General features: G+C 29.5%; 1 protein-coding gene and 1 long non-coding RNA gene across 7 annotated transcripts in view; one reads left to right on the top strand and one right to left on the bottom strand.

Annotated features, from left to right (window-relative positions):
* The window catches only part of LOC100215832 (L-asparaginase), a 38,330-nt gene extending 26,915 nt beyond the window's left edge, over nt 1-11,415 (top strand). For 5 of the 6 annotated variants that reach the window (XM_065804636.1, XM_065804637.1, XM_065804635.1 and 2 more), the window contains 7 exons: nt 7,744-7,872; nt 8,019-8,169; nt 8,322-8,559; nt 9,216-9,959; nt 10,051-10,307; nt 10,395-10,584; nt 10,876-11,415. In XM_065804636.1, coding sequence (XP_065660708.1) covers nt 7,749-7,872; nt 8,019-8,169; nt 8,322-8,559; nt 9,216-9,959; nt 10,051-10,307; nt 10,395-10,584; nt 10,876-11,148 — 1,977 coding nt within the window. In that variant the 5' untranslated portion in view covers nt 7,744-7,748 and the 3' untranslated portion in view covers nt 11,149-11,415. Of the gene's footprint in view, nt 1-7,017; nt 7,490-7,743; nt 7,873-8,018; nt 8,170-8,321; nt 8,560-9,215; nt 9,960-10,050; nt 10,308-10,394; nt 10,585-10,875 lie in introns of those variants that run through there. The other variant, XM_065804632.1, reaches the window with a different exon arrangement.
* LOC136084530 (uncharacterized) lies at nt 11,062-12,380 on the bottom strand. Its single transcript, XR_010640607.1, has 3 exons — nt 12,243-12,380; nt 11,845-11,949; nt 11,062-11,755 (listed from the first exon to the last, which is right to left on the bottom strand). It is a non-coding gene; the product is annotated as an uncharacterized LOC136084530 (long non-coding RNA).
* Between the last annotated feature and the right edge of the window lie 2,134 nt (nt 12,381-14,514).

Raw genomic sequence — 14,514 nt, 5'->3', positions numbered from 1 at the left:
AACACTGAAAACAATTAGAAATAATAAACATTTAAAACAAATGTAAGAATAATATTAAAAACGTCTAAATAGTTTTCAATCTATTAAAAACTAGTTTTATTATTATTATTTATTATTAGTTTTATTGTCATTAAAAATTACAATAAAACTAATAATAATAATAAATAAAATTGACTGATAAAAGTTTAAATAGAGTTGTTTCATCCCAGCAAAGACGTAAAAACATTTTTTAGATAAAACTTACATTTGAAAAATGTTTTCTGGGGTATTTACTTCAATAATGGATGTGTTCAAAAAGATTAAAACAAAAGAATTAATTGTGAACAACTACTACATACTTACTCAGTTAAATCTTCAGAGTATATATATATATATATATATATATATATATATATATATATATATATATATATATATATATATATATATATATATGTATATATAAATATATATATAGATATATCTATATATATAGGTCTGTGTGGGTGTGTATATATATATACAGTGGCGTAGGAAAGTCGCGAAAGTTGGGGGGGGGGGGGCTGAAAACATTTAAAAAGGAAAAAGTTCTTGTATACAGCAAAATAAATAAAGATGATCTATTTATTCAATTATTTATCACACGCAACGTGGTTACTCATCTTTTTAACGTGATTAGTCATCTTTTGCCAGCACACATTCATTTAAAAAATAGTTAATATCACATATTAACTATTTTTTAAATGAATGTGTGCTAGTACCTTAAACAGTTTTATAGATATACTTTTCCATGGTGATGTTTAATTTGATTGAGTCATTGCAGACTGGAAAATGATTATTCCGCTGTTACAATCATAAAAGTTTTTTTAAAACTGTTTAGGAAATGGGGAGGCTAAATGCAGTGTCCAACCTCCCCCCCCCCAGTGTTTTAGTTGGGGGGGGGGTTGGGGGAGCTATCGCCCTTCCACCCCAACTAAAACACTGGGGGGTGGGTGTAAAATAATACATTTTGCTAACTTAAAATACAACGTTGTACCAATGTTGATTTTTTGATGTTGGGGATGTCGCATTTGTAACCAAAATGATATAAAAACAACGTTGGCGACCAATGTTGTGCCAACTCACTATTTTGTAAAATTGCGCGCATTTTTACGCCCGCATTGTTTGCTCATATTGTTTTACCACTATGTCCGTACGCACGACTAATAATTACAATTTTTTTTTATCGTTGCACTAAAGTTACTTTTTATCAATGGTTTAAAAGAAAACGAGCAACTTGATATGATGTGCTAAATATGATGTTTCGAAATTAACATTAACAAAATAAATGTACTGATAAGTTTTTTTGATATATGTGGCGACAAATTTTAATCAATACATCTAGCAAAAATAAAAATGCTTAAATTAAAAATTATAAATATTATAATATTTCTTTTATTTAGATTTTGAGCTTTATTTCAGGGCCGACGACACGGGAGTGGTCGTCGGCCCTGTATTTAAAGGTAAGAAGTAATTAATGTGAAATAAATCTTCTGTAGATAAAGCCTATATTGTTGTGTCAACCATATTGCGTTACTTATTTGTTGCATTGTATTTCTGTGTTAGTTGACGCAGCTGCATTGGATTTGGATCTAGACTAACTACAGCTTATTTTTATCAGCCCAACAAAGATAAAATAAACTAAATGGTTCAGTAAATAACAAAGAACATTCTAAAAACTAGTGAAAATGTCTGTCCACTTTTCTTTATACTATCTTTCTAATTCCATTACTTCTGATTTTCATTCTTATATAGTTTTGTTCTACCTCAATACAGTATCGACAAAAATGTTAGGTCAACTTGACATCTACAACTTGTTACTAACAGTAACCCAATGTAATACTGCCATAATGAAACATGCACAATGACACTGTTGGTTCAATGAATAAACAACCATATGTCAACACGATACCAATATAAGGCCTACTATAATTCTTTAATGACTAAACAGTAAAATATGCGTTGGACTAATGTTTGACCAACTTTATTATGTTACTTAAAATTAAACATAACTTGAAGAATAAAAAACAGAAAATGTATTTTACTCTCAAAATGGTTATAATGACCTTTAAGGTTAACAAAAGTTTTATTAAATGATTTTATTTCGCCATTTTACTTTGTAGTTACACCTAAGAAACACCCTCATAGTGCCACACTCTCCTTTACACAAGTAGTTTGATTTTTTTAATTAACTAATAAAAAAAAAAAAAAACCACCTTTTAAAAAATAAAACTTTCGAACTCTTTAACTATTTTAAAATTATTAGATCAAATACTCTTATAAAATCTAGAAGTAACGAGTCAGTATCAAGAGGTATCAAGGCAATATCAAGCTATTAATTTGGCGCAGAATATAACATGACAACGCACTAATGAGTCATAGTTGTTGTCGGTGACTTTAATGCTCACCACTCTGAATGGCTTGGCTCTAGTGTCACTGATTCTGCAGGAATTAAAGCCCACAACTTTTGCCTTTCTCAATCTCTAACTCAAATAGCCAACTTTCCAACTCGCTTTCCAAACAATCCGAATCATTTACCTTCTCGACTCGACTTATGTCTTGTTTCTGATCCTAGTCAGTGCTCACTTTCTCCACATTCACCCTTAGGTGCTTCGGATCACAGTTTGATCTCTCTAACACTAATATCTCATTCTTCTTCATCACCTGAATCCCCCTATTATCGTACCTCTTACAACTACAGTAAAGCTGACTGAGATTCTCTCCTTGATTTTCTCCGTGATGGCCCTTGGGTAGAAATCTTTTGTCTTCCTGTCGACAAATGTGCTTCTTACATAACTTCGTAGATTCAGGCTGGCAATGAATCTTTTGTTCCCTCTCGACAATTCCAGGTCAAGCCTCACTCTCCTCCATGGTTTTCCTCACACTGTGCTGCTGCGATTGCCAATCGAAACCGTTACTTCCATATTTATTAGCAAAACAATTCTCCAGAAACAGACGTCTGTTTATTACTGCTAAAAACCATTGTAAAAAGGTTTTGTCTAACGCCAAAGCCCGCTATTCGAAGGCCATGAAACCTCGTATCTCCTCTCAAAAATTAGGCTCTCGTGACTTCTGGAGAATCTTTAATCGTATTAATAATAAGGGCAAATCTTTAATTCCACCTCTCTTGTATGGTTTAAACTTTGTCACCTCACCTAAAGACAAAGCTGAATTATTTGCTAAAAACTTTTCATCAATATCATCTCTTGATTCCACTAGTTGCGTTCTTCCTGATATTGCCAACAAACAGGTTGATCCATTGCTTGACATCGTATCACTCCAGCTTCTGTATCTAAAGTGATTTCCTGCCTAGACTCTTCTACAGCTTGTGGCCCGGACAACATACCTGTTATTGTCTTGCAGAAGTGTTCTCCAGAGCTATCGTCTATACTCTCAAAACTGTTCAACAAGTACTTATATGAGTCTTGTTTTCCAGCCTGCTGGAAAACGACATCTGTTATCCCTATCTTCAAAAGTTCTGGAGAGCGATCTGATTCGTCTAACTACCGTCCCATTAGATTCAAGATGAGAAATTAAGTGTTTGTTAATTAAAGATTCAAAAGGTTTTTGAACCTTTAATTAACAAACACTTAATCTCTTATCTTGAATCTAATAACTTACTTTCTGACCATCAATATGGATTTCGATCTTCTCGTTCTACAGCTGATTTGCTAACAGTAATAACTGATAGGTTTTATTGTGCATTAGATAAAGGTGGAGAGGTTAAGGCCATCGCTCATGACATTTCAAAAGCTTTTGATAAAGTTTGGCATGCTGGTCTTCTCCATAAGCTTTCTTCTTATGGTGTATCTGGCAACACCTTTAAGATTATTGAATTCTTCTTTTCCAATCGTAGTATAAAAGTTGTCCTCGATGGACAGCACTCTTCTTCTTACTCTGTAACTTCAGGGGTTCCTCAAGGTTCTATCCTTGGCCCTATATTCTTTTTAATTTACATTAACGATCTTCCAGATATTCTCACATCTAAGGTGGCATTGTTTGCTGATGATACTACTATTTACTCTTGTCGAGATAAGAAACCAACACCCTCTGATTGCTTGGAGGGGGCATTTGAGCTTGAAAAGGATCTCACTACTTCTACAGCATGGGACTCTTAGTGGCTGGTGAACTTCAATACAGATAAAACTCAATTTTTTTCAGCCAATCGTTATCGCAATAGTTTAGATCTTTCTATATTTATGAACAGTGATGTACTCGATGAGTCATCCACTTTTCATCTTCTAAGGTTAACTCTTACTTCCAATCTTTCTTGGAAAACATATATCAAATCAGTTGCAAAATTAGCATCTGCAAAGGTTGCATCTCTTTATCGAGCTCGTCACTTTCTTACTTCGGATTCTATTCTCTATATCTATAAATCTCAAATCCGGCCTTGTATGGAATACTGTTGCCATTACTGGGGCGGATCTTCTAATGATGTCCTTTCTCTTTTAGACAAGGTGCAAAAACACATTGTAAACATAGTTGGACCTGCTATTGCAGCCAACCTACAACCATTATCACATCGTCGTAATGTTGCTTCTCTTTCTCTTTTCTACAAATACTATAATGGGCACTGCTCTAAAGAGCTAGTGTCTCTTGTGCCATCTACTAAAATTTATTCTCGTGTTACTCGTCATTCAATTAAGTCTCATTCTTTTTCTGTGACTGTTCCTAAGTGCTCCAAAAACTTATATTCGTCTAGTTTTTTTCCTCGAACATCAATTCTTTATAATTCGCTTCCTTCACCTTGCTTTATTGATTCATATAATTTGCAATCCTTTAAGTCGTCTCTCAATCGTTTCCTTTCAGTAACTTCCAACTTTAATTAGTGGCTGCTTGCAGCCTTGTTGGAAGCGAAGATGTTTAAAAAAAAAAAAAAATTGCGTCGTCAAGTTTTAAATTCGGTGCAATAGAATATACACAGATAAAAAAAAAAAAAAAGTTGCTTTAACGTATTTTTAGTTATACATGAGTAAAACTACTCGTATATGACTAAAACTCGTTTATTGTGACTTTGATGACCTTTTTTCCTTTTTTTTTTTTTTTTGTTGTGGATTGCAAACCTTTACTTTTTGATGTAACAAGAAAACGACTAAAAATTGAACGTAAAAAAATATACTTAATTTTATACTAAAACTAAGTAAAAGTTTTAAACTAAATTTATTTTTATTGATTTTTTTAATTTTATTGACGAAATTTGACCACCAAAATAAAATCAATTGATATATCGATTGATTTTATCTTGGTAGTCAAATATAATATAACAAATGAAAACATGCTTTCTCCGAAAATCTCTACCAAATTTTTTCTGTGAGATAAAGAACATAAAAGATTCTTGAGAATCTTTTATTTTCTTTATCTCACAAAAAAATGATTCATTCCCTATTTTTTTAAAATTCGTTGTCTTTGCTGGAGTTTCTAGTTTGCTAGAGTTAAATACTTTTTTTAAACGATTTTACCCAGCGGGCACCCTACGTTGTAATAACGTAGAATTAATGTTCTTTCCCGTTGATCGACTTTGAACAAGGTTATTTCACGGTTATTCCACCGTCGTGTGCCCTCTGGGTATACTTTAAGTATATTTATAAATTGGTATTTATATACTATTTAAATTTAAAAAAAATTAGTATTTTTATATTAGTTAAATAAAATAAAAAAAACATAGTATTTTATTTTAACTAAGTAAAAAAACAAAAAAAACAGCATAGTATTAATATATTATTTCAATTACAAAAAAGGCGTTGTAACAAAATGTCCGGCTAAAAATATTGATTCTGAAGGTTATTTAAGAGCGTCTAGGCCCCTAACATTCATGAAAATTTCACAATTTTAAACTTGTTTCTGTGTGTGTGCGTGGGTGTGTGTGTGTGTGTGTGTGTGTGTGTGTGTGTGAGAGTGTGTGCGTGCGAGCGTCTTAGTCACAAATCATTTGATTTTAAAGTCAACGCTCTAACTATTACGTCATGGGTGAAAAAAATTGTAAAAATAATCGTTGTCAAAATAAAATTTTTTATCTTTTATTTAGTTTTTTCAATAAAAATTGTTTGTGTAATATATTGTGTAATTGTGCGAAGTTTAATTTAATTTAAATAATTCACATTGTGATTTAAATTATAAATGTCCCTTAGCCATCAAAAAAGTTTTTAAATTTCAAACATTGTTTTGCAATAAATTTTTAAAATAGTATACGAGCGTCCTTAATCTACAATCTTTTTTTTTTTTTTTCTTCTTCTTTTTTTCTTCTTTTTTCTTTTTTTTTATAATTCAACTCCCCGAGGCCGAGAAGGCCACTACAGATGAGGACGCTACTTGTGGTTATTACCCTCTCTCAACACTATAACTCCGAAACACGAACCTTGGCGAACAAGGTCGCTTCGCGGAGAAACAAGTCGAAACAAGGAGAAACAAACTTCTTCTTCATCTTTTAAAGATTAAAGTACAAGTTGCATTCAAGAAATATATTAGCTTAAGAAACGTATTATTGGTGAACTTTAAAATATTTCATCATCCTATATAACAATATTTTTCTTATGAGTTTTTCCTTGTTACCGTGTTTCTAAAATCCATTTAACATTACGCAATAAATACACGCAACTTTTAATTACGCTGGCAGTAGCACACACGCACACACCTTTATTACGACATTGTCAACCTACATTGTTAAACAAACACGTTAATTAAATTGCAATTTAACCAACGTGTTCAAGTGCAATTTGTTTTTTTTATAAATTCCATCCAGGTAATTAACAATTCGTTATATATAACAACAATATAACCATTTTTGTTAACAATGAAAACAAAAACATAAAGCTACCCAAGCTAAAACTAATGCAATAGAATTGTTAAAGAATTTACTTTAAAATAAATGTACGCGATATGCGTTTTTTAACTACAAAATTCTAACCGTATCATTAGCTCCGGTAAATAACAAAGTTTTAATCGTAAAACAAACAAAAACTTTAAAACAAGGGTTTTCCCTAAGAGATTTGTTATTTTGTTTTTAAGTTATATATTTTAAGCGTTAAAAGGAAGTTATTTATCACTTTAATTTAATCTATTAATGCAGTTATTACGTTGTAATTTAACTGGTGGTAAATAACTGGAGCTTTTAACTAGTTTATCAATGAACAAAATAACTAGCTATTGCATCAGCCAAAGTAGTAATTTATGCAAAAAAAAATTTTAACCAATCAGGTGTTTGTTATTAAAGAACAATTTTTAAAATGAGCATAATTTACTCAAATTGTAAAAAAACATGACTTTCTGATGAAATAAAGCTAAATGTTTCACACACTGTTATCTATAAAAGCTATGTTTAGCTCTTCAAATTCGGTTAAAGATTTTATCTGGAAAAGAGGAATTTGTTTTTTAAATAAATGTTAAGAAGTTGTATTGCAAGTGAAAATGTTGTCTGATTATGCTTGTTTAAACTTTGAAGGATTTTACTCAAATCCTACAAAACAAGAGAGTAAGTAATTCATTCATAATTAATTAGATATAACATATAAGTAATGTTCAAAGGACAATTTAAAAAAAAAAGAGTAAGGTTAATACTTCTTCTGGGAATAGTGTAACGTAATTCACTGGCGCTTTATAGCATTTACGTTTGTGCACTTTTTTAAATAATAAGTCGATTCCAGTTCGGATACCACTACCCGGCGACAGCTAATTGCGGCGTAACAACAACAAATAGTTAAGTATTTATTGTGTGCATTTTTTTAGAGCAAATGTTGCATTCAAGTACAAAAGCGAAAATTTCTAACAATCCCTTAATGGGACGTAAAACTGTTCGTATTTTAGTTATATACACTGGAGGAACCATTGGGATGAAACAAGATAAAAATGGAAAAGGTATAGAGCAGGATTTTTTATTTTAATATAGATTTCTAGTTTAATGAATTCAATAAATAATGTTTTACCTGGATGTTATTAATTATTTGTTGATGAGTGAAATAAAAATATTTTGGTAATCAAAATTCAAAATCTTTCATAACTAGGCTACACTGTGGTACCAAACTATTTTGCTGATGCATTAAAAAAACTGCCAATGCTTTATGATGAAGAATATGTTAAGAATGGAGCTGAAGAAATTCATAACAATAGTGAATTAGATCTACCCTACAACAAATATCCACAGTTAGTTATGCCGTAAGTTTTATAAAGTTTGTTGTTACTTTAAAAAAAATATGATCAATGATAAATAGGTAGTTCATATTTTTTCTTAAATTATGATATACAATTGAAATAGTATTACTATTATTAGTAAAAAAAAAATACTTTTTAGCAAACATTTTGTTTAGGCTTTCCAAAATGGGCACAAGAGTTTTTTACTACTTAAAAGAACATGACCCAATTTTGGATTCGTCAAATATGTCCATGCACCATTGGACACTTATTGCTAATGATGTTAAGAAACATTATCAATACTTTGATTCTTTTGTAATTCTTCATGGAACTGATACTATGTCCTATACAGCTTCTGCATTATCATATATGTTTGAGAATCTAGATAAAACTGTTATATTGACTGGTTCTCAAGTAAGATTTTAGTATCCTAGTTTGTATATATTAAGTGAGTTTTGTAAAAACATTTTTCTACATGAATTACTAAATTGTTTTTTATATATATTTAAATTAGCTTTTCATTTATTTTACATATTTAAATTTAAGATTTACAATAAACCATATATTACAAATATATATATATATATATATATATATATATATATATATATATATATATATATATATATACATACATACATACATACATACAGTGCTTGAAGTAAGGAAAAAAAAAAAAAAGGGATGGTATTCTGTAAATTAAAAATACCATCCCCCGTAATCATTGTTAAATAGAGGCATTTATAAAAAGGTGGTGGGATAGGATTTTGCCTCACTTTTTGCACTGTATGCATATATATATATATATATATATATATATATATATATATATATATATATATATATATATATATATATATATATATTTATATATTTATATATGTATACACACACACACACACACACACACACACATATATATATATAATATATATATATATATATATATATATATATATATATATATATATATATATATATATATATATATGCTGGAATATATATACATATTATATGTATATATATTCCAGCATTTGCAAAATTTAGCATTTTCCATTTGTTTGTTATAGATACCAATATTTGAACAAAGAAATGATGGACGTAGTAATTTTGTTGGAGCCCTAGAAATAGCCGGTCATTTTATAATCCCTGAAGTTACTCTTTTTTTTAACAATAAGTTGTTTCGCGGAAATAGAACACAAAAAGCTAGTGCATCAGATTTAGATGCGTTTGCATCTCCAAATCTGCCTCCACTTGCAAAACTTGGAACAGAAATTGAAATCACATGGGATGCTGTATTTCCTAAAACAACAATTATGTCATTTACTGTTAGAGAAGAAATGAGTGAAAATGTTGGATTATTAAGATTGTTTCCTGGAATAAATGCCAAAATTGTTAGAGCATTTTTATCTCCACCAATGGAAGGTATTGTTATAGAATCATTTGGTGCTGGTAACATTCCATCAAATAGACCAGATCTTGTTGATGAATTTCGAAAAGCTGCTGAACGTAATGTACTTATTTTGAATATAACACAATGTTATAAAGGCTCGGTTTCTGATGCTTATGCAGCTGGAAAAGTTATGTATGATATTGGTGTCATACCTGGATATGATATGACACCTGAAGCTGCACTTACAAAAATGGCCTATGTGTTAGGAAACAAAGATCTAACATACGAAGATCGTAAAGCATTGTTGTCTAGGAATCTTCGTGGAGAGATGACTATTCCACAACAACAGCGACAGTATTCAATGAGAGATGGAGAGTTTGTAAAGTCTGTTGCTGAAGCTCTTCGAGTTAGCTCCCTAAGGGTAAGTCATTTGGAAAAATTCCTTTTTGAAAGTTTTTATCTTAAAAAATATTTTGCATTTTTAAATTTTTTTCTTGCAATTTTTTATTAAGGAAATGAATTGTGTACGACGGGCTTTGCTTCCAATCATGCTAACATGTGCTGCAAAGGCAGGAGACCTTGAGACAATTAAGCAGCTGATTTCTCAGGGAGCTAATTTAAATGAACCTTCTGACTATGATGGTAAAACAAGTTTACATTTAGCAAGTGCAGAAGGCCATATAAATGTTGTAACAGAACTTTTAAAAAACGGCTCATCTGTATATGTTCGTGATAGGAGAGGAAGAACTCCTTTGTTTGATGCTATAAGGTTTGAATTCATATCAAATTATTTCAAATGTATGTTTTGGTAAAATTATACAATTTCAAGTAATTTGATAAAACATTCTTTTATTAGAAATAAGCAGTACAAAGTTGTCAAAGTTCTACTCAGTGTTGGAGCAAAATTTGATCATGATGACATTGAAGTGACAAGAGAACTTTGCATCGCTGCAAATGAGAATGATGTTGAAAGATTGCGTCTATGGAATTGTGCATGTGTTGACATGAATCAAGTAGACTTAGACGGGAGAACTCCATTACATGTGGTGCGTTTTTATTGTTTTTTATAAATATTCTACACAGAAGTATACATCTACAATGTTAGTAAGATACACTTCGTAGCGTATCGTACCGACATAGTTGTCTACTTCTTTTTTTATAAAAGAGTAGACTAAAGTGGTACGATATGCTCCGTATCACACCGATACTTCGTATCAGTACGATATGAAGCGTGTCAGACCGCTCTAAGACATGTCTACTTGCTTACAAAGAAGGTATTTTTTTAGCAAATTTTCTTAACATGTTTCTTTAATTATATATTTTTTGCTTATATATAGGCCGTTCTAAAACATAGTATTGATGCTATACGTTTTCTTGTATTTGATGTTGGTGTCAATTCAAATAAGAAAGATATATATGGTAGAACACCACTCGAAAGTGCTATCAAGTTAAATTACACTGATATCATTAACATGTTAATTAGAGCTCCGAATACAAAGTTACCGAATGTTTTGAATGAACGATTGGAAGAGAACCTTGACAATATTTATTCCATAAATGATTTAAATCATAATAAATTAATAAACTGCAAAATGAACTTCTTTACATAACTTAACGTTGTGAAATATGTCACTAAAGTGAATACATAAAGAAATGTCAACATATCTTGCATTAATTAATGTTAACGACGTCTTAATAGACTTTTTATTTACTATCAGAGTTAAATATTTAAAAAGAATAATTTTTAAAGTATTTACTTGTACATAATTGTATATATATAAATGTAAATTAAAACCGTAAAATATAGTTTTGTAAATAGCTCTGTAAATATTAATAATATTGCAATATTCTTTGATAAATAAAATTTGATAAGTTTATTTTTTACATTTTTCGTATATTGTAAACATTAAATTGTATAACAAATGTCGCAATATTATGTACATTTGTATTGTACACTTTGCTGTTTTAGTCTACTTTACTACTTACGTTTAAATATTTTTTAAGTTCCAAATTGCTTAGCAACATAAATATTTGCTGTTGCTAGATATTGTGACATTACCATTTTTTAAAGGTAAATTGAATGTCGTTTTGAAAAGCTAATTATTTAGAATAACGGTCAAAGTTTATTAAAAACTTTATGTTTATGTTGCAATAAATTCTAAAACAAGAAGCTAGTCTAAATCTTGGAAGTGATTGACATTTAAGTGATGCCATTTTCTAAAATAAAATTTTGCAAATCAAAAATACATATTTAATAATATTGTATTACTTACAAAAAGTAAAAACGCTTAAATAAATGTGTTTACGTTGAATGAAACCAAACAATCCACTGAAGAAAATAAACTTGTACGTCTTTGTTGCTAAATTAGTTTCGCTTTCGTTTGTTTTGTTTGAAAATCTGTTTGTAGCACCTTTGATATAAAAAAAAATTTAAGTTATGTGGTGTTTTTCAGGTTAAGAAGCATACTTCAAACTTTAGCTCAAAATGGAAAACTGGGATTTTATTGGTTCAGGATAGATAAGATATTTTAAACCTTTTTTTCTTCTCAGTGCACAATGTACCAGTGTAGTTAATAGCTTTAAGTAGTTAAAATCGAACCGTAAAATAAGTTAATCAAAAAGTCATTTTAAAAAAAGTGCAATTTTTTTTAGGTATTGCGACGCTATAACTAGCCCGCAATAACTAGACTTATTATTTTAATACCTCGCTCTACATATACTACAAATCGCACCACATTCTTGAATAGTTTCAACGCCTAGCTTTCAATACAACACAAAGTCACAGATTTTGTTTGGGTACTTTCACAGTTTCCTCTACAATAAAAATTTCTATAAAATGTTCTTAAAAATTATTCTGAGGTCCATAACACTATCCATAACTCAATTTTTTCAAAAAGTAGAGATAAAGCAAGATAATTCTAACATCACGAAACGTAAAATATAAAAGTATAAAAAAATATATCCACAACTATTCTATAAACAATAATATGCTGATTAAAAAATTTTTTTAAACAAAAGAACTATTTACTCAAACTTTATTTAATCACGAATCTTATAAAATTATACCAAAACGCTTAGTTTGTTTTGATTGTGACAAGCACAGCCTCGTTCTAAGAAATCTCAGAGATATTAATGATTAGCTCTATTGATTATTGATTATAACACCGTAATAACTTTCGTATTTTTTACAAACGAAGGAGAAACGTTTAATGCAGGGCCGACGACAAGGGTTTTGAAGTGGAGGGGCACAATCGTCAGTTTCTAAAATAAGTCTTGATTTTTCTAAAAAAAAAAAGGTTCTTTAGAAAAAAAGTTGGGGCACGTTTTATTGATAGCATTATTATGGTAGCAGGCGATAAATATAGCACTTACTACACCTTATAAATGTTGTTTTAATTTTCAATTAAACTTTACATTAAATTACATTTTTCATGTGATGTAGTTAAGTAAAAAATACGAAAGTTATCAGTGTTATAATCAATAATCAATAGAGCTAATCATTAATATCTCTGAGATTTCTTAGAACGAGGCTGTGCTTGTCACAATCAAAACAAACGAAGCGTTTTGGTATAATTTTATAAGATTCGTGATTAAATAAAGTTTGATTAAATAGTTTTTTTGTTTTTAAATTTTTTTTTTTAATCAGCGTAATCAGATAATTTCTGCTCCTACTCCTATTATTGTTTATAAAATAGTTGTGGATATATTTTTTTATATTTTTATATTCTACGTTTCGTAATGTTAGAATTATCTTGCTTTGTCTCTACTTTTTGAAATAATTGAGTTATAAATAGTGTTATGGACCTCAGAATAATTTTTAAGAACATTTTATGGAAATTTTTATTGTAGAGGAAACCGTGAAAGTACCCAAGCAAAATCTGTGACTTGTGTCGTATTGAAAGCTAGGTGTTGAAACTATTCAAAAATGTGGTGCAATTTGTAGTATGTGTAGAGCGAGGTATTAAAAAAAGAAAATGGCGTTTAAAAATAAAAACTAAAATTTCAAAAATTTAAAAAAAAAATTTTAGGCGTAGGATGACTATAACTGACTTTCCTGCGGGCTAGTTATAGCGTCTCAATAACTAAAAAAAATTGCACTTTGTTAAAAATAATGAAAAACTCGATAAAGAATAAATGATTTTAATGTAGCTGTTAATATTTATTTTAATGCAGTAATATTACTATTATCAATTATTTATTTTGATTGTAGCTGTAATTATTTATTATTAATTTAAACTATTTATTTTAATAGTCAATTCAAATCTCCAAGGAAAAATCATATTTTTATAGTTTAATAATTTTGCCTAATATGTATTTATACTATTCAGTAGAACAATACAGAATCGTTTTTCCTCAAGGGGAAAATCCATTCTGTATTAATGACTATGTCATTAAAATAAATAGTACACGTTTACACTTTAAAAAAATAGTATACGATTCCGTTTTAATGACTGTCTTTAAAATAAAAAGTACACGTTTTGCTGAGATGTATGCACATTTTTTAAATCATTTAATCTTTTAAAGTCAGTTTCTACTCATCCTTTTCTTCTAAAAATTAATTACGTGAGTATGCGTAATATAAATTTCAATTTGTCCGAAGCAAAACTAGGCATGTTTGCTTCAGTTAAATAGAACTTTAGCGACTGTAATTAATTAAACGAATGAAAATTGAAAGTAAATCAATTTTGTGAATGCTTCACAACTTCTAAAACCTCCAGACGAATCAACCAAGTGAATACAAGACGTTTAAAAAAAGTATCAAAACGTATTAACACGTTTTTTAAACTTCTAAAACACGTCTTGTATTTATTAGAAAACTTACTAAAATTACGATATCTCATAAAAGTCTGTCTATCAATAGTTATGCGAATTCAATTTCAACTTATTAGAACTTAGTTAGTAAGATTTTTTATTTGGTAAAAAATCTTCAAACTTGACAACAACAAAAATAGCAATTTTAATCCCAACTCTATTTG

The sequence above is a fragment of the Hydra vulgaris genome, chromosome 09, assembly GCF_038396675.1.
Source record: "Hydra vulgaris chromosome 09, alternate assembly HydraT2T_AEP".
Taxonomy (NCBI): Eukaryota; Metazoa; Cnidaria; class Hydrozoa; order Anthoathecata; family Hydridae; genus Hydra; species Hydra vulgaris.
This window is presented reverse-complemented; position numbering and strand designations above follow the sequence as displayed.